At 41.6% G+C, this 19,780-nt stretch overlaps 1 protein-coding gene across 1 annotated transcript in view; it reads left to right on the top strand.

Moving 5' to 3' along the window:
• SUSD4 (sushi domain containing 4) overlaps window positions 1-19,362 on the top strand; it is a 79,695-nt gene extending 60,333 nt beyond the window's left edge. Inside the window, exons 5-9 of the mRNA XM_054170326.1 lie at window positions 896-1,084; window positions 14,034-14,225; window positions 15,124-15,268; window positions 17,495-17,877; window positions 19,260-19,362. Of these exons, the coding sequence (XP_054026301.1) occupies window positions 896-1,084; window positions 14,034-14,225; window positions 15,124-15,268; window positions 17,495-17,877; window positions 19,260-19,288 (938 nt within the window). The 3' untranslated portion in view covers window positions 19,289-19,362. The remainder of the gene's footprint in view (window positions 1-895; window positions 1,085-14,033; window positions 14,226-15,123; window positions 15,269-17,494; window positions 17,878-19,259) is intronic.
• Window positions 19,363-19,780: the final 418 nt, after the last annotated feature.

Raw genomic sequence — 19,780 nt, 5'->3', positions numbered from 1 at the left:
TCTTTCCTCCACATGACTGCAGATTTAAAAATCAACAGTATTATTACCCAGAGAGTCATTTCTAAAGCCATGAGGATTTGGGTTTTTTCTCTGGCATAAACTCCTGCCTAAATGCCAGCTCAAAACAGCCTGTGAATGGATGTGACTGACATGTTATAGAGTCGTATCATCTACCTAATTCACTGTTCTTTCATGAACAGATATGGTTGGTGACCATTTAACTGTCACCACTCAGTACCTTCCATGGTACAAATCCCTCAGAAGTAATTCCAGGCACAGAACAGAGTCTCTTGACTACATGTACAATTTCTGATGATAAAAGGAACAGTAACTTTTTGCTAACCTAATCTGAAACCTCGTTCAGTGTTTATCATGGGACTGCTTATAGGAAGTCATGTCCCTTTAGACGTTCTCAAACTGAAATCTCAAAATCATTAATTTTGCCTGCAAATCTTTTACAGTTATGTGCACCTGGTCACCAGAGGACATTGAATATTAAAAGGTGGCTTATATGCCTGTCAATGTTAAGAACAAAACTCATGGTTTGTATAAATGATAATCTGTATTTATTGGAGATTCCACCTCAAAATAAATTGCCATCTGCTAAGCCAGGCAATGTTTGTGAAACAAAATACTGTCATTTGCAGTAAACCTTGCCTGCATTTGCTGAGAGTGAATCCCACGCTGGCAAAGTGTGTGGGCTAAACAATAGCAGGGTTTGAAGCAGGATAATGAGGCATTACATATCTGAGGGAGATCACGCAGACATGCCGTTCATAGTAGAGAAGATAAAAACCATTGTACTCCTCAAGTTAGGAATGATAACTGAGATGTGTGAAGATGGCTGAGATAAGCACTTTGTAATAAAAGATACCTTCCTCTGCTTAATTTGCAGGTTGCCTGAGGCCATTGGTTCTTCCTCATAGTTACATTAACATATCTGAGTTCGAGTCCTCCTTCCCTGTAGGAACAGTGGTGTATTATCAATGCTTTCCTGGATATAAACTAGAAGGGGCAGAGTTCCTTGAGTGCATGTATAACCTTATCTGGTCAGATAGCCCACCTAGGTGCCTTGATGTGGAAGGTAAATGTCTCATTGTTTATTTATCTTTTAATGTTGCAAAATCAGCATGCTATATATGATTTTAACTCAGGGCCACGACCATGGTTCCACTATTGGTAATGTTTCTGTAGGCCACACAGAGCCTATCCATGTGTGGCTGCACATGGTGCTCCCTAACTAATGTTTGCTCTCTCAACACCCAGAGTGCAAGTAGGGAAGATCTTAACAATGATTGCTTTGCCCTTAAAATGTAAATTCTATGCAGACTTTCCAATAAGAATGCTGAGGAAGTTATGGAATTCCTATTTGTGTGCTGATGGCCAGAGTTTCTATAGATATGGATAGCTTTCTGTAGATATGGACAGATTGCTATGATAAACTGAAAGATGCTCTGTAAAACTCTTAACTTGGGCTGTGCCAGCTGCAGACATTATTCAGTGCCACACAATGCTGCATGCTTGAATATTTGTTGTCTCTTGTAGTAGTTCACCTTAAAGAAAGATTTGCAGCTACAATGACTGAGCTAATTTATTGATGAGGAACATAAAAACCATTCAGTGTGAAGCAGGTAAATCACACCGAGCTGAAAGGGATAATCTGTGACTGTAGCTGCAGTACTGGAATGGAGGACATTGTAGTGCATTTATAGTTGCATCCCACATATATAAAACAGACTGAGTAGATTGCTCCATGTACTGTCAAAACCTTACGAATTGCCTTCCTCCATCTTCATACTGCATCTTGGAAGTCATCAGAATCCAACTACAGCCTCTGCATTCCATTCCCTTACAAGGAGTATATTTTTGCTCTATTTCAAGCCTGTGAGGAAGCTATCTATCTGTAGAATTTAGCTAAAAGCAATTATAGGAATTCATATGTGAGACTTACGTCACTGAGCTAAATGCTAAGCATTCTGGAAGTGCAAGAATTTGCCAACAGCACCAACAAAGCGATATACTGCACAAAACTAAGAAAATTATCCTTATTTGTAACTGACAATTTAAATTCCAACATTAAAAAGTGCCTCTGCAAGTTCAGAATGACATAACAAGATTATTTTTTTATATATATATAATTTGTTTTATCAGTTAATACACATAAAAGTTTAATCCCAAACCAACTCTGTTGCTCTTGAAGTCATTTTTGGAAGGGTTTTGTGTGTTGTTTGTAGTGTGGCAAGTACATCAAATACATTAAAAATCAGAAGAGCTATGTTAGGAGTAACCTAAGTATAACTGCTTTGATAAAAAATGTCAGGTCTCCATTTAGGAAGATAAAAACATTAACATACAGAAACCCCAGCAGGAGAAATTGTGGTTTACCCTCACTTAACACAGGTGAGCATTCCAGCTCCAATCACAATTCCCCCCCAAAAACAAGTGCTCATTGTGTATTGCTTGTATTACAAAGCCATGGAGAGGCTCTTCTGGTTTTTTCCCCACCTTTGGTAATGTAGAACATGAGAGAAGAACTGCTGCCCTGACAGTTCTACATGTCAAATAACATGCCAAAATGTATCATCCCTGGTCAACAATGATGATCTGTGATCTACCAGATGCTGGGCCAAGGCTATCTAGGAGGCCTGAGTTTTGATTTAGATCCATCCACCATTTTAATTGCTTTCTGATTACTCTCCTTAAGTGGTAATTTCATGTTGGTGGACATCCATGCATATGTTGAGTGAACCAATGGAGACTGAAGTCTAAGAGCATAACCCTTGAAAGAGCAGATTCTCCTCAGCTTTGTGGCTGCCCCTGCTTCTGCTGGGGCAGAAGAGAGAGCAGCATCCCTAAAAAAGTCACTCCAACAACTCTCTTGTAGTGTTGCTTCAGCTGGTATTCAGTGAACTTCAAAATTAAATCCAGACAGGGTAAACCAACCTGAGATGTCCTTCTTTGAAGGTGTTTGTTCAAGTGATTTATGCAAGGCGTGTTAATCTCCAGGAATCTTGTTACAATCCACTACTCTTAATTAGCAGACAAAACTCCCTCCCTGCATATTTTTCATTCTGCACCTTGCATACCAATGTCAAGCTCATTTTTCAGCATTCCTTCTAGGTGCGAGGTATAATCTCACCAAGCAGTATTTTCTTCACAGAGGAAATCTGTCACTTACAAACTCAGTCCATTTATTTATTTCCATGATTGGTTCAAAATTTATTCTGATGGCATTTCCTGCTCAGTATTTTAGGTGTGGTAATGATTAAAAGCAAATGGTTTCTTAGGAAGCTATCATAAACCATTTCAGAGCTTTTCTTCTGCAATAAACAACGCTGCTTACAGCTTTCTTGGTTTCATACATGGTGTTGAAGCCATCACAGAAGGAGTCTTAACTGTGTGTGGGATCACACAAATGAATCACAGAATGCCAGGTTGGAAGGGACCCCAAGGATCACCTGGCCCAACTGCTACATGTCAATCTCATGAATTCTTCCCTTTTTGTTAGGCCAAATAAATTCTAAATGAAGGGTTTGTAGCTCCATCTAAGTAAAGAGCTACACTGGGGACCACTCAGTCCCCACCATTACAGAATGCTTTGTAATGCTCAGTCCAGTCTTATTCCCAACAGCCCCAAGCACAGCGCTTTAACCAGCTCTGCTAAGAGGCTAATTTTTGCTGAGAGGGAAGAAGATTTTTCTGATAATTATAATCACTGTTGCTGCTTTATCACAGCACTGCATAAAAACTGTGTTATCTGGTACTGAAGTGCAGCCAACACTGCAGTTACGCCGTGGCTTCTCAGAAACAGCTGTTCGCATCTGATCAGGAAAGTTGTTAGAGCTTGGACAAATGAGGGTGCTTCTAGCTTAGATCACTGAGTATTTACTGGTATGAGATCTTCTTAAATGCCTGTACCTTTGCCAAATTTAAAACATTTGGATTTATTTTTGAGTGCCTGCCTCAAGCTGAATCGCTTGGGAAGCTTCAGCTGAAGTGGTTCAGCTATATCTGGGAATCACGTTAGAGGAAATTGTGTTGTTTTACCAGTGCTAGAAAATTTTACACTCACTTAGGGGACAAGATGAAGCATCTTAACACTGAATTTTCTTCTCTTTTGAGTCCTAAAATTGAATCTCTGACTTCCTTAATGTCCTTGGGTTTTTTCCTAGGGGAATTCCATAATTATGCAGAAACTTTACACACTTTGTTTTGTACTGAAACTCACTAGATGCTTCCAAGGATATACAAAGGTTTAAGGAATGTTATTTTTATTGCTATTTGTAGTAATAATAATATGATTTTTAAATTATTGGTTTGGGGTTAACCATCCATCTGTAGAAATTAATGGGAGTGAGTGACTGCCTTCTGCAAAATTAGATATGCAAATGATGGGTGGAAACCCCTTAAAATGAAGATTACCACATGAGTGATAAACATTAATTGTAAAATCAGAAGGCTTCCAAGAAGGCTGGAGGAGAACAAACACTTGAAAACCTACTGGTGAGGAAACTCTGTGAAATGAAATGTATAGAACTAGGAAATGTTTATGATATGATACTTTAAGGTGAATAAAGACACAGGATCTGGAGAAATTAAGCCCAACCAAACAACAAAAAAGCCTGTACTTTGGGAATGTCATCTGCATATGATTACACACTTTGCCATCTGGACTTTGTGGTTTAATCTTTCATGTCCTTTTGGAAGACTTCCAAGAAGATGTAAGGAATAGCTCTTATGAAGGACTGGGGGGAAAGCAGGCAAAGAGAGGAATTTGATTATGGTGTTAATGCTCAAGTAAAAGCAGTTGTATGGAGAGTGTAATTAGGAATTCCCAATTTTGTGTTTAAGAGTAAAAGGGAAAGCAGGTTGATTGAATTTACAAACAACAGACTTGGTCCTCTTACCTGGAATATCTGTTTGCAGCGTCAGCCCAGCTGAACAGAAAAGCTGGTCCCTGAGGAAATCAGATGTATTGCAATATCAAAACCTCATTTCTGCATGCCTCTCGCCGAGGTGAAGCTCGAGGTGAAGCCTGGAGGAATGTAAAAGAGAAAATACTTCACATTTTTGTAGGTAGACTCAAAATGAAATGAAGCAAACATGAGGAATAGACTTCAAAGGGGAGAATCAATGAGTAGAAAGGAGCGGGGAAAAAAAGAAGAAAACTGAAGGCATTTCCAGACTCTGGTATATAAACCTACCTCACTGTGAGAATAGGTGAAAAAAATAAAATAATAAGCAAAAAAGATCATGAAAATTATAGAAATGATGGAATTAAGGTAGGAAAATGAAGGAGTTAAACGAATTGCACCACAAAGCCACAAGAAGTGCAAAGGAACCCCCTCCAAAAAGAATACAGGACAGAGCTTGAAAATCATTCTCATAAACCTGAGAACAGGCCCTCAGGGTCTGGTAATTCTGACATGGAACCCAGAAAGTAAAGAGCATGAAGGAGCACTGGAGGAGGGTAATACTGCACATGAAATGCCACAGCTGCTTAACATTCCCAAACAAAGTAGCTTTAACTTTCTAACCAACATCACTTAGGATATTTTGAAGGAAAGCTTCAAAAATCTTCATTCTTATATAACAATTGCCAGTGCCAGAGACAGGGATTGACACTGAGACATTTTATAACCTATGTCCTTAAAACATTTTTAATTCCTGATGGAGCATAGAGCCACATACTGAGAAAAAAAAAAAAGGTACAAGTCAGCCTGTAATCAGTTTATGTTCAGGTGTCAAAATAAAGTAAGCAACCCTAAGCCTGAGATATTGTACACTGGTACAAATGGATTTCTCCCTGTGTGTCTCTGTTGACATTGAGAAGGCTTTACATAAATTCCACCATGACAGACTGATTTGTATCCTCAGGGAAGTTAGTGTTGATGCAGCAGATCTCCAACAGATACAAATCCTGTAGAGGGAACCAAGGGCAGCAATACAAGGTGGTTGTGAAACCCTGTGGTATTAAGAAATTAAGAGAGGCAGATACCAGGGCACTGGTCTATGTTTACACCTACTCTGCTTGCAGGAAGGGGAGAGAATAAATGAAATACTGCTCGACTGTCAAAGAGGTCATCCAAGTTAACTGAGTTAAAAACTCAGGACATATTGATAGCCTTGGTTTTAACAGCTCTGACTTAGAGTGGCATTTCAGGGTATATTCACTGCCTACAGCAATGCTTTCTGCAACTCAAGAACAACAGCCAGCAGTAAATACTCAAACTGCAGCAGCCAGCAATGCTTCAAGCACCTTTACTTGGGCTGTGACACCTTTAGCCTGATGACCAAAGGATGAAACAGCTGACAGCACTTTGCCCTGGAGGTGATTAAGTCATAGAAAGCAAGTCAGATGAAGAAGTTTAGAAGGATAACTTTCTTGTTAAAACACAGTCATTCAGTAATTCTATGTGTTTCTGCACTGCACACAGCTAATCTGTTCACCACTCAGGAGTGCAGAAATTATTATGAATCCTGCCACCTTGTAGGAGTGTGGAACTGAACAGTTGAAGGAGCTGCTCGTAGTGATTTGGAATATCTGGATTTTTGTGCCGTTGGAGAATGCTGAAATTCATCTGCATCCCTTTGCCCACACGGCTGAGGAGACATGCAAAAGAACTGAATTCAGAAAGAGCACAGTGACATGAAGTAACGAGGCAGGCAGATCATGTTCTTCAGTGGACATTCTGCCTAATAATCATCCAGCCTCTTAACTCCAGCAGGTGTATTGCAAAGTGAAACAGAGGGGGAGAATAAAGAAGAGACCACTTTTTTGAGACAGAATGATACCCAAAAGTGGCTTTCTACAGCTCTTGTTATGAGAGATGGGGGATTTAGAGAACACTCTCCAAGATGAAGACACTGTTTGAAGAAGATAAATACTGTTGTATTTCTGAGAGCCTGCTCCTTTCTTACATTGCAGAAATCTTCTTTGATCTTGGCTGTGACTGAAATAGATGCCTTCTCCACTGCTCATAATTTTCCCAGAAAGCAACAGAACAACAACTTGTAATCTGTTTCTTTTGTGTCTTCTGTTTCTGCTTGATGCACAGGCCTGTCACAGTAAATCATTGTTTTACACCTGCTCTATCACCTCGGTGCCTTTCAGGAACTCCTTAGTGTTTCCAGAATCAGCCAGACATCCCAGCTTCTTCATGGAGCTGTGATTTCTGCTCTGAACTTCTATGTTACCTGGCAGATGCATGCAGTGTTTTATCCAGGGTGCTTTAAAGATGCCAAGGATTAGGTGGAGGAGAGCAGACAAAACTTCTCTCTAAAGGCTGTCTTATAATATTAATCTTTAGCTTTATCTGGCAAGGGCTCCTCAAAAAGGAAATGCACACTACTTTGTCTACCTTGAAATCAGCTATCTCTGTGCTTTATGGACATGCTCATTAAATTTGGCTACACAGCACATTCACACAAATGGAAGGAACTGTAGCTACAGACTCTATGCATGAGGAAGTCTACTCACAATGTAGGTTTGTTCCCTGCCAGGGCTAAACCCCAATATTTAACTGGTGGCAGTTTCACCAGTTAGGCAGGCACCTGCTAGCTAAACAAATAACCAGCGCTCTTCCACACTTTCCTGGTCTTGTAAGCTGATTTGCAGTATGACAGTGCTAAGATCATGTGCTGGCTTTCCTCAGCTCCAGTGGGAATGGAACCTTGTGCATTTCCTTTTCCCAGATAGTACAGCTCAACTTCCTCATCATTCACCTAGGCCCTGGAATACAGCTTGTCTATTCCAGCATTCCTTCTCTCCTATCACCCCCTGATGGCTGGTGTTGAAACCTTGCATATAAACAAAGAGGGAAAAGCTATTAAAGAAAGGAGGATTGAAATAATGTAAAAGCACTGATATGTCCAGCTCACAGTGAGCACTGCCTTCTTCAGGCATCCCTGTCAGGTGCTTTTATATATCTGTTTTTCTCAACCAGCTCCTCCACCTGTAATCACTACTTGTAAGCATTCTACTTGTACTTGACCTTTTCCAGGTCTTAGGTTATCCTGTGACACCTGTCAAATACCCAGGCCTTGACTTATTTTGAACCTCTTTGATTCCTTCTTGTTTGGTGTCTGCAGTCCTCAGCATCTGCTTCTCACTTTGATCATGAAGTCAACCACTCATGAGAAACAGAAGCAGCAAAATTAGAAGGAAGAAATGAAGAAAGCTAAAATGATCTACCTGAAATGAAACCACAGTGCTCTAAGCACTCCCATGTGAATAATGATTATAAATATCTCCTTAAAGAGAATTATGGGCCTCTTGCTAAAAGAACTCCTAGCTCTCTGTTGCTGCAAACTCACCATCAGGTTCTTGCAGTTTAAATGAAAATCACGCTTTTGAAGTTACAATTTACAGGAGAAAGGTCACTCAGGGTTTGCTTCATCCCATATCTCTTGTGAAACTAAAGATCTTGGCATTAAGATCAATGTTTCACAGGTTGCTGTGCTGGTAACAGCAGGGTTGTTGAGGATGAGTGTGAAATGTGGTGTGATGCTCCTGTAGGAGCTCAGCAGACTGGAACTGCAAACCAGGCTCTGTAATTTGTAACTCCAGTATCAGGGAAACTCGGTGCACAAGCAATGATTGTAAATCACCTTCTCTTTCCATTTTGGAGTCAGCTAATGTTAAACCAGTACTAAAACAGGCTGAAACTAGTTTCATAGTGTTTCATTCAGCCTCAAACAGCTGGTGTCAGTGATAGAAATTTTCATCAGGGCAGTGTTTGTCAAAGGTAGCCCAGGAAAGTAGCTTTTCATTAAAAACTTAATTTTTCATTCATTTCACACATCACAGGAGGTGAAAAGTACTTCTCACTGTGTGCACATGGAATGGCTTACCTGGCTATTGTAGCTGATAAGAGAATTACCCACAGGTGATTGTCTAGGGGTAGAGCAAAGGGCACGGAGGTGTGAGACCTGCAATGTATGTTCCTAGCTGTGTGAGTTCAGACTTGCTGAATGGTCCAGAAGTTGGTTAGCTGTTGGCTGCCTTCAGAAGAAAACATGTAAGTGGCATTGTGAAGGCTAAGTAACTGGGAAAGACTAAGACTGAAAAGAAACTGGAGATGATTGGCTTAAGAAATCAGTATCTTTAGTAATTCTTGCTGTAGGCTTTGAAGAAATAAATTTGCAGGCAAATTCAGAGTTCAAAGTAATCATCCTGTAACTTCATTAAATTATGTCTGCTTTCAGGCTTATTAGGAATTACTTCATATATTACTGCTCAAAGAGTTGTTTCCACTAAACTTTCTATTCTGGTATTAGTATTGGTGCAGTTGTTTTGCTGTTCGAATGTGGAATCAGAAGAGTTCCTCAAAGCATGCCTGCGCTTTCAAAACACAAATTCAATGGCCTCAAAGGCATTCTTGCTTGTTCCAGTGCACTTACAATATGCACTACATCTTTCTTCATAATAGCAGCAGCATTTGTTATAGGAAAGTATCATTGGGATATTGTTAAGTCAGGATAAATGAAAAGTTACTGTGGTAATGCTTCCTGTTCTGCTCACATTTTTGAAGGGTGTCATTAGGATGAAATTCTCATTAAGCAGCTGTTCTAGGTGAGATGTTTTAACAGGACTTACTTTAAAGCAAATTGGTTTGATACTTCCTTCCTTTTACAAACTTCTTAATTCCTTCTTGAAGGTGGATAGGAGTGGTTGAGTCCAACAGGTGGGTTTTCTATCCTGCTTACAGTACTGAAAATGTAATGACAATTTTTGTTTTGAATTGCAATACTAATTTTTAGCATTACTATACATTGACAACTAAGTAGAGAGTAGAAAATTATATATATATATTTGTATATATAAACATTTGAAGTGTAGAAGTAATTTCCTATGCCTCTTCTTCTTCCTTTGAAAGCTCTGTACCCAAGCATGTGTTTGTATGAAGGCAATATATGGAGAAAGATCCTTACTGAGGCCCCAGAAGCCAAGCAGTAAAGTCAGGTTAGGACCAGGCTGCCCTAGACGGAGAGAGTCAGATCTGTGGGGATGTATATTGGTGCAGTCTCATGGAGTGAATCATGGCTCACATTGTAACATTTGGGTGGAATGCAGTAGCCAGAAGACAGGTGTCCAGATTTCTGGTGTTAATTCGTGTCCTGATACCATAGAATCAATAAGGTTGGAAGAGACCTCAAAGATAGATGTAGAAGACTGACAAGCGAGGGTATGAGAAGCTCTTATTCTCTTCTGTTTGTGCTCAACGCAGACAGTAAGTCCACCTCTGATCACTATCTCATGAGGTACATTAGCATTTTTTTTATCTGTGTCTTTCTCAGCATGAAGTTTCATCTCAATCTTTTCACATCTTTTGCATAATGAACAGACATTCGTGGTGTGTTTGGAAGAAGCATCATTTTTGATCAGGCCTAGCTCTGTCCACCCCTGTGTCAAACAGAAAATGGCTGGCCTTCCACTGGGTCTTTCTGCTGACCCACCTAAATGAGCAACTGATATCCTGACTGAAAGGCAGGCTAGTAGCTAGAGAAAAGAAAACACAAAAAAAACCCCCACAAAACCAAATCAAACCCCAAAACATACTATTCAAAAAATCAAAGACAGAAAATCAGCTTCTTGCTTATTTCTACCCCGTTTTTAAAGTAAGTGCCCTGAATTTCAAGACATTTTTGCTTTTGTTTTTTTGGCTCATGCACAAAAGCTGGGTAAAACCTGAATAAATTACCTCCCACCTACTCTAACCAAAGTCTAAACTGACTAGCCACTGTACTGATTGACTAACAAGAAAATTTTGAGCATTATAAATAGCTGTAACTCCACTGTTCTCTCTCAGTCAGTGGGTATTAAGAAGGGATGTGACATCTCTATGCTGTGCCACCATGGTTAATTGTGAATATGCTAATGCCAAAAAAAACCCTGTTTCTCCCTCCTAGAGTTCCTGTGTCAACAGTGCAGAATTACTGCAGCATCCTCTGGGCAGAGTTTAAAAAGCTTCTTGACCATAATTGGTAGGAAAAATTACTGGGTGAACCACATTTATTCCTCCAGTGTCTGAGCAGTCCAAGAGATGCAGTTGTTGCACTGCAGAGGCAGTGTTGGAGGGGACACACTGTGGAGCAGACCTGCCATTGCTTTTGCTCCAAGCCATTATGTGACAGGGTTTGTAACAAAAGGCTTGGTTCCCCAGTTTTTAAGCTCTTCCTGAAAGTGTTAATCTTTCATTACAATCAGTTAGAGCAGAAAGCCCATAGCTGATCTCAGAGGAGAGCCCTTAGGTCCAGCAGCTCCTACAAGCAGGCAGGGAATCCATCAGCTCAAATCAAGAATTCCTCCCTTACAGCTTCCTTGAGTAATAGGCTTCTTGAGCATCCTGGAAGGGATTTGATCACCATATAAACACATTTGTTCTTTCTTTATGATGAATGATTCAGCTTTTCAGCCGAGAATGCTGAGCTGTAACATTCCTGTAACTCCCCAGAGACTGTAACAGTCTGCAGCCAGTTGCTCTACAAAGACAGATCTGGAGACCCAGGATCATGTACTGCAGAACCACCAGCAGACACTGCCTCAATTATGCCCAGCCATCTGACAAGCTCCAAACTTAAGGACACACACATGTGGTCTTTTAATGCTGGTTGTCAGAAAGCACTACTGCATGCTGTAATTAGTGCATTCAAGTCTCAAAAGCCTTATAAAGCAAAGATGCTGAAAGCTGGTAGGAAAGGTTTGGTGTCATACTTAAGAATAACACCTAGGGCTTTTTTTTTTTTTCCCAAGCTGTGAGAACTTCCTGAAGGAGAATTCCTTTGTTTCTATGATTACATAGTGGTCATATTGCTGTTGACTTTGACAGTGAAAATGCACTTGTCAGACACACTTCTTTTAATCAGTTTGTGGTTCTTTCAATTCTCTGAGTTTTATGCATTTGCCTGAAGCCCCTGGCCTGTCATTTCCAAATATGAGTAAGGCTGGGAATGCCAGGATTTAAACTTTCCTAGAAAACTTCTGTGGGCTTAGGTTAGCCTAGACTGTAACAAGGGTGTCAGTGGAAGAGGTGGAACTCTGTTTCAGCACTGGGGACATATCCCACATGCAGAGTGATGCTTTGTTTTCAGGTTTTATACCATCTGTAAGCAGACTGACAGCTCCAGGTCTGGGTTGTTCCCACAGTGTACAGTTTTCAGTCTGCCTGGTAATGTGTCATTCCTGAGATGACCCATGTTGCTGGGCCATGAACCTTGTGGCTCTTTTGAATTCAGTAGGCTGCTTTGGTTCTTAATGACATTAAGAGGTTACAGATGAGGTAGCAGGTATATTGTTGGAGAGGAAAAATTTGTTTCTCTCAGTGTTGCTCTTTGTGATAGGGTGTGCTCTACTTGTGTAGATGCTCAGAGCCTTTCTAGCAACCAGCATCTCTTGCAGCCTGCCATAGCTTGGCAAAACTCTGATGCAAAGAAGCTTAAGTTGTTCTCTTCCTTTGTTCTCATGCTCATAGTGTAGCTAATAAAAATATACCAAGTTTCCTTATGGCAGGCCAAAATTGCTGCTGTCAGTGGATATGGACAGAAGATGCTTTCTGACACCTTTGCCCTAGTCTTAAGAAAATTATTTTGAACCTTGAGTAAAGCATCCCTCTTTCTTGTGGGCCCAGAGACTTTGGAGAGTATTGAGGGTGTGAATTTTGATGTGAATTACTTGCTCTGATTTCAAGTTATTATTAAGCCTTGCCAGTGAAAATGCAAACAAAACCCTGTCTCCAGGGACTGGGGAATAGACATTGCTGCACGTCGTAATCAGTCTCTCTTGAAGATTCATTTAATATCTTGTGTATTTTTTTTTCCATCAAATGCATTATTCATGTAACAAAACTCACAGAGAGAAGCAGCTGAATTGTAATTTCTGTGAAGATTCTTCTTCCGAGAGATGGCATTTTCATTATTTAAATCAATGCAGCAGGTCTTGCCTGCGTGGGGGAGGCATGAAGTGAAGGCAACAGCCTGCAGATGGGGCACTGAGCCAGCTAGTTACTGCCTCTGAAGGGAAATAAAACAAGCCATCCAGAAATTTAAGCCCTTTTTGGGTCAGTATGTAGCTATTTGAAACATCATTACTTTTTGTAGGTGTCTTTTCCCTCTATGTAAGAAGCACTTAAGAAAATAGCAATCGCCTAATGCTTACTCAGTGGAAAGGTTTCCTCTGTTATAAAAATACTGCTTGTGAGCTGCATTCCCCACTGCTGTTTCCTGGAGAGTGCACCTTCAGTTCTCCATTGAGTTCATCTGCCCAGCCATGTGAGAGGACTTTCTTTCATTTCAGGGCCCACAATAAAAGTTCCACCTGTTTACATAGCAATTCTCCCTTATTTACCTAACCTTATGTAAACCACTGCACTCAATTAACACAGGCTCAGCCTCTGTTATATTTAAGACCTCACTCTACCAGTAGTCCCACTGAGATCAGTTGGGCTGTTCAGAGATAACAGAACACAAATAACACTGGTAGAGTTTATAAGCTCAACTTAATAATATTACAGTGCTGCAGATTGTTAAGTGCTTAAGCAACACAGTGTGCTGTGCATTTCTAGCAGCATGGTTGATGGCAACTTATTATTTTAAGTGAGTATTTAGGAATTTAATGAGTGCATACAATCATTTAATTATGTAAATGAAACAGGAAAAAAAATAATAGGATGTTACAGCTGAATTTGAGATGCTTCATAAGGAGAGCAGTTCTTATTTTGACTGTCCCACTCCAACCCCATATAACCATCTTCTAGCTTATAGTCCCCTTTTGTCTTCCTCTTGACCTCCCCTTGCCCAAGAGAATGGAAAGCTCGCCACATCCTGTCCCTCAGGCCTTTAAATAAGCAGAACTTGCTGGTGTTGATGAGAACCAAAAACCACTTCCCAGCAGCAGTGCTCTGATACCTCTGAGTATAACCCAAAACTGAACGGGAGTCTGAAGGGTGCCCTGTGTATTTTGACAATGAAGCTACCCAGTGGTGGGTTGCTAGAATTAATGTCTTTATCCTTTTCTCTTTGTTTATTTGCCCAAGTTTGTCCACTACCTCCAATGGTGAGTCATGGAGACTACATCTGCCACCCACGTCCTTGCGAGCGTTACAACCATGGGACGGTGGTGGAGTTCTACTGTGATCCTGGTTACACCCTCACCAATGACTACAAGTACATCACCTGCCAGTATGGAGAGTGGTTTCCCTCCTACCAAGTATACTGTGTCAAAACAGGTAAGGGAGAAGCAATGTATTAGTCTGATCCTCTTATTCTGAGGCCCTCATTTTTAGACCAAATTCAGTGGTCTATGAATCATAAAAGGGTTTGGGTTGGAAGAGAACTCCAATGGTCATCTAGTCCCACCCCCTCTGCAGTCAGCAGGGGCATCCTCCACTAGATCAGGTTGCCCTGTTGAGCTTCACCTTGCATATCTCCAGGGATGGGGCCTCAAACACTTCCCTGGGCAACCTGTGCCAGTGTTCCACCACCCTCATGGTAAAGAACTTCTTCCTAACATCCAATCTCAATCTACTCTTCTCTAGTTTGAAACCATTGCCCCTCATCCTATCACTGGTGAACTTCATCTGTTTCATGGTTAAGTGATGAATATACCTTTTAAGATGCTATTAATTATAGCACCCTTTCAAGATCCTAAACGATCCTAAACCATTTCAGTTTCACCACAAGAACAGTTAGGCATTTGAATAATCTCTCAAATAAGTCAATTAGGGGACTCCCCAACACTGGACAGTTCTAAGACTCAGCTTGAGTGCTGGGCCATCTCATTTAAACTCTACTCTTACTGAGGAAGGGTGGACCAGATGATCCTTGAGGTTCCTTCTAACCTGACATTCTATCATTCTATGATTCAACTGTTAGCTCTTCTGGGTATTTTTATGTGTATATAGGCTAAGGTCATGATTGCATGTAAAACAGAAGGGGGGAAAAAAATCCCTATCCAGCCCTCATGGCAGAGCTTTACATTAAGGTTGCTTTTGGCATTGTGTGATTTTACAATGGATGTACAAAAGATGTCTTGCCCTAACTATCACTTCCGAGTCTTAAAGCATTAATCCCAAACAACAATGGTAATAATAAAACCACAACTCTTGTATTGCCTTTTTGTTACAGAACAGACCTGGCCAAACACCCAGGAGACCCTCCTGACTACATGGAAAATAGTGGCGTTCACTGCTACCAGTGTTTTATTAGTACTGCTACTGGTTATCTTAGCCAGGATGTTCCAGACCAAATTTAAGACACATTTCCTTCCCAGGTTTGTACTGTTATCTTTTGAAGATTGAGGATTAAGGGCCTTGAGTCAGTTTTCACATTCAGCAATCCTTGCTGAGGAGATGGAGCAGCTCATGAGCCTTGCAGATAACCTCCTTCTGCTCCGAGTGGAAGTCTCTGAACCACGGGTGTGGGAAGGGCACTCCCCAGTAGCCTTTTGTGCAAGTAGGATAACAGGCAACATTTCCCAGATGATCTTTGGGAAGAGTTCTATCCCTGCTAGTGAGAATTGCTGCTTCTGCATGTAAAAACAATTAGCAATATTTTTAAGTACTCATTTTCAGGTGCTGGGGGGGAATTAATTTTTTTAATACTGTAGACTCAGTAATGCAAAGAAAGTTTTGGGGTTTTTCCTCTATGGACATATTTGTATTAAAAGTTTATTATTTCCCTCTATGAGTATTATTTTCACCACAATTTGTAAACATCTCCTACATCTTCCCTTACTTCCATTAATATGAGCTCTGGGCATTTGTCATTAATTCTCACAGCACTCCTCACAAGACAATTAGGTGGGTATTACTATTCTTACTCTTCATATTACTACTATTATCACCTTCCAACTGGAAAAACAAGGCAGACATGCTGGGTTTTAGGCAAAGCTAGTACTGTATTGGGGCTTAGACTTGTTTCTAGTTTTCAGTCTGCTAAGTTTGCTGTGGACCTTGACACTGCGATTTCTCCTCTCCTGTGCCTGGTCTTTCCTACGTCTTTATACTACCACATACAGAAAGGAGAGGTGAAAAAGCTGTATGCCAGCTAACATGCCCCCATTCCAATGCTCCAGAAAAGGACTTGTTAAATAAATACATGTAGGTGAAACTATTCAGATTATATAAGTAATGTATACATATATACAGCAGGTGAGGACTAGTATACATACACATATAAAACTAGGAAGATCTCTGGGGTAGTGTGTTGCACTATGCATAGCTTTATAGCCTGTCTTTATCTAGCTTATTGAAAGCCATTTTACAAGGACTTGTAGTGATGTGATGAGAGGGAATGGCTTTAAGCTGGAAGAGAAGAGATTTAGACTGGATAAGAAGAAATTCTTTGGAGTGAGGGTGGTGAGACACTGGAACAGGGAGGTTGTGGATGCCCCCTCCCTAGAGGTATTCAAGGCCAGGCTGGAGGCAGCCTTGAGCAACCAGTTCTAGTGGAAAGTGCCCCTGTCCATGGCAGGGGGATGTTGGAACTAGATCTTTAAGGTCCCTTCCTACCCAAACCATTCTATGAATCTATGAAATTGCTTTCTGTCCTCTCCTTTTCAAATGTTTTCAGGTCCCAAAGGTATCTGGGATCACTTCCCTCCTGCCAGGACTATACTGTGATTTAATTGGCTGGAAATCCATTAGTTAAGGGTTTAACAGAACTTCTGGATGAATAGAAATGTTTAGCTTAGAAAAGAAACCAGTTTAGTACTGGCTAAGCAAGCCTTCATCCTTTTTAAGCAAGACCTGAAAGAGGCTAAAAATCTGGCAGCCAAAGCCCTGTCATTCAATAGCAGTCATCTCAGTGCCTGTTTTCATGGGCTGTAAACATTTCTGTGCTCTAGCACATCTCTTCCCAGGGGTTCAGACACTACATTGGTGAAGTACATCTGTGCTCTTATCTCCACAATACATACCTTGCACAGCACAGCAAATGGGACTTCCCCTCTCAAAATTGCCCTCCCTGACAGGAGGTTGTAGTGAGGTGGGGTTCAGTCTGTTCTCCCTAGTATCAGGTGACAATGAGAGGAAATGGCCTAAATTTATGCTGAAGGAGGCTTAGGTTGGATGCTGGGAAAAAATTGCTCACTGCAAGAGTGGTCAGCATTGGAACAGGCTGTCCAGGGAGGTGGTGCAGTCACTGACCCTGGAGATGTTCAAGGATTGTGTGGACATGGCATCTCAGGACATGGTTTAATGACCATCATGGTCTTAGGTTGCTGGCTGGCCTTAATGATCTGAGAGGTCTTCTCCAACCAAAATAATTTGATGACTCTATGATTACTGGTTTATCTCTTTTGCTTGTAACAGACTGAGTTTGTTGACCTGAACAGAGTTTTGCAAACCCACAAAGCAAACATTTCTGTGACTGGGAATGACCCTGTAGCTTCATTTTGCATGACTAGAAGCTGCCATGTTTACTTAAGTGCAGCAGTTGCTCTGATGTACTTCTGACATGCTCCTACTCTGTGGTAACTCCTCTGTGTTTGATGTAGAGGCAACCAGGAGGGCTCCATGGGTGACCCCGACTTTGTGGTGGTGGATGGTGTTCCTGTCATGCTGCCTTCCTACGATGAAGCGGTAAGCAGCGGCTTGAACGCCTTGGCACCTGGATACTCAGCTACCACAGATCAGGGGCATATTTTGCAGACAGAAGATCAGAACCCTCCTGCTTACCCTGGCCCCAGGATTGCAGACATGCTGCCTAATGAATATGAGACCTGTGACAGCAGGTTAGGCTCCTCTGAACTGCTCCAAAGTTTGTACTCGCCCCCAGCAAGCCAAGCAGCAGCACTTCCTGGTTCAGATCGAACTGACATATCCCAGAGCACTGCCACAGAGGCTGCATCCACGAGTCCACAGATCGATATTGCAGATGGTGAGTCTTGCATGGGGGCAACAGATGAGTCCTGAACAGAAGCCATCATTTGTTTGCACTGTCAGAGCAAGAACAAACCCAGAGGACTTGCTTGTACTTTCCCCAGTGTTTTATCCATATTTCGATTCGGGCATTTCTTTAAACCACACTACTCCGTGATCACAAAGCTGTGTGGCAGCTGCTGCATACAGCAGCAGAGCCAGCTATCATCTTGCCTGTGTGAGTTTGTTCATCTGCTCCTCAACTCCTATGCTCACAACTCCCTCACATGGCCTTCACAGCAAAGAACTGGATTTTCCCCTTGAAACAGAGCTCCAATGCTGTTTGCATACTCAGCCAAAATTAGCAGCCTTTATTACCAAACTCATCATGTCTGTCTGTGCAGCTAACTGCTCAGTCTGTGGTACGTAGACATTAAGCCATGGGAGTCAGAGCATAAGGGGAATATACTCGTGGGACCACATCTGAGGATGGAGATTGCTGTAGATGATTGTGTGCATTTGAATCAAACACGAGCACACGTTGATGTGATTTCACTGAGTTCTAATGGAACTGCATGGTGTGCTGCTCAGCATGTTAAGGAAACTAGATAGCTCTCCTTGGAGGCATTTAGGAGTGGCTCTGCTTCTGCTCTCCACAGCCTCTAAGAGGTACTAGGCAAACAGCTGAAGCCCAGTGGCCTAAATTCAGTATAAGAGGAAGTAGAGAAGGTCTTTCTACCTCACAGCACAGATAAAGAGAGGAGGAAGAAATTCTGATAATGTCACTAAAGAGGCTGAGGGAGCTGGGGTTGTTTAGACTGGAGAAGAGGAGGCCTTATTGCCATTTACAACTACCTGAAAGGATGTTGGAGGCAGGTGGGGGTTGGTCTCTTCTCCCAGGCAAACAGAACAAGAGGACAGAGTCTCAAGCAGAGTCTCAAGATTAGGCTTGAGGTGAGAAGAAAGTTCTTTCCAGAGAGAGTAATTGGCCATTGAAAGGTGCTGCCCAGGGAGGTGGTGGAGTCACCGTCCCTGGAGATGTTCAAAAAAAGATTGGATGTGGCACTTGGAGCCATGGTTTAGTTGTCATGAGGTGTTGGGTGACAGGTTGGACTTGATGATCTGAGGTCTTTTCCAACCTTGTTGATTCTGTAAACATCCCTGTTTCAGTGATTAGTGTAGTAGAAAGGGATGTTTGCATTTCGGTTGTGTGGGCCTAACTTGGTTTAGAAGGTTGATTTTCACATAGGCATTAGAGTGTAAGGGGGTGCAGAAGTGGTGATACTTGTTCAGATCTCTGCAAGGCCCATTTCTGGTTTTGTAGAACTGCTACTGCTCATACTCTGCAAAAATAGAAAGGGAAGTTGCAGTCAATCAACGTTATTTCCTCTTTTCCCCTAGAGATTCCTTTGATGGAAGAAGACCCTTAGCCTGCACAGAGACCTGCCTTTGTCGCATTGCACTGTTGGGTGACACACCTCATGAGGATTTAGAGATAGAAAAGACTCTCTGTGGATCTGGGGAGCGTGTTTTCCTACTTAGCAATCTTCCCCGCCACGACGGCAGCAGACTGGGTGAAAACTCAATGCAGGGCGGGGATGCCGGTGACAGCACTGGGAAGGGCAGCGGCTTTATGGATGAATCCTGGGGATTTGATGAGAGCAGATGTAGAAAAAGAGAACTGTGGCTTTTTAGACATGAAATGTATCTCTGCATCGCAGAAAGTCCTGTGTGTTCTGTAAGAAATGCTATTGGATTTTGATACCAACTGCCTCACTAAAGCATGTCAAAGTATGTAAATTGGCTTATAAAGACTGCTTTAAATGACCTCTAGTTTATGAAGAATCCTTACAAGGTTGGGAGAGGGGGGGAAAATACTAGTACTGAAACACACACACACAAAAGAGAGGAAAGAACCCTAG

This window comes from Dryobates pubescens, chromosome 2, assembly GCF_014839835.1.
Source record: "Dryobates pubescens isolate bDryPub1 chromosome 2, bDryPub1.pri, whole genome shotgun sequence".
NCBI classification, from domain to species: Eukaryota; Metazoa; Chordata; class Aves; order Piciformes; family Picidae; genus Dryobates; species Dryobates pubescens.
Note: the sequence above shows the minus strand (reverse complement) of the source record. Positions and strands in the feature narration are given on the sequence as shown.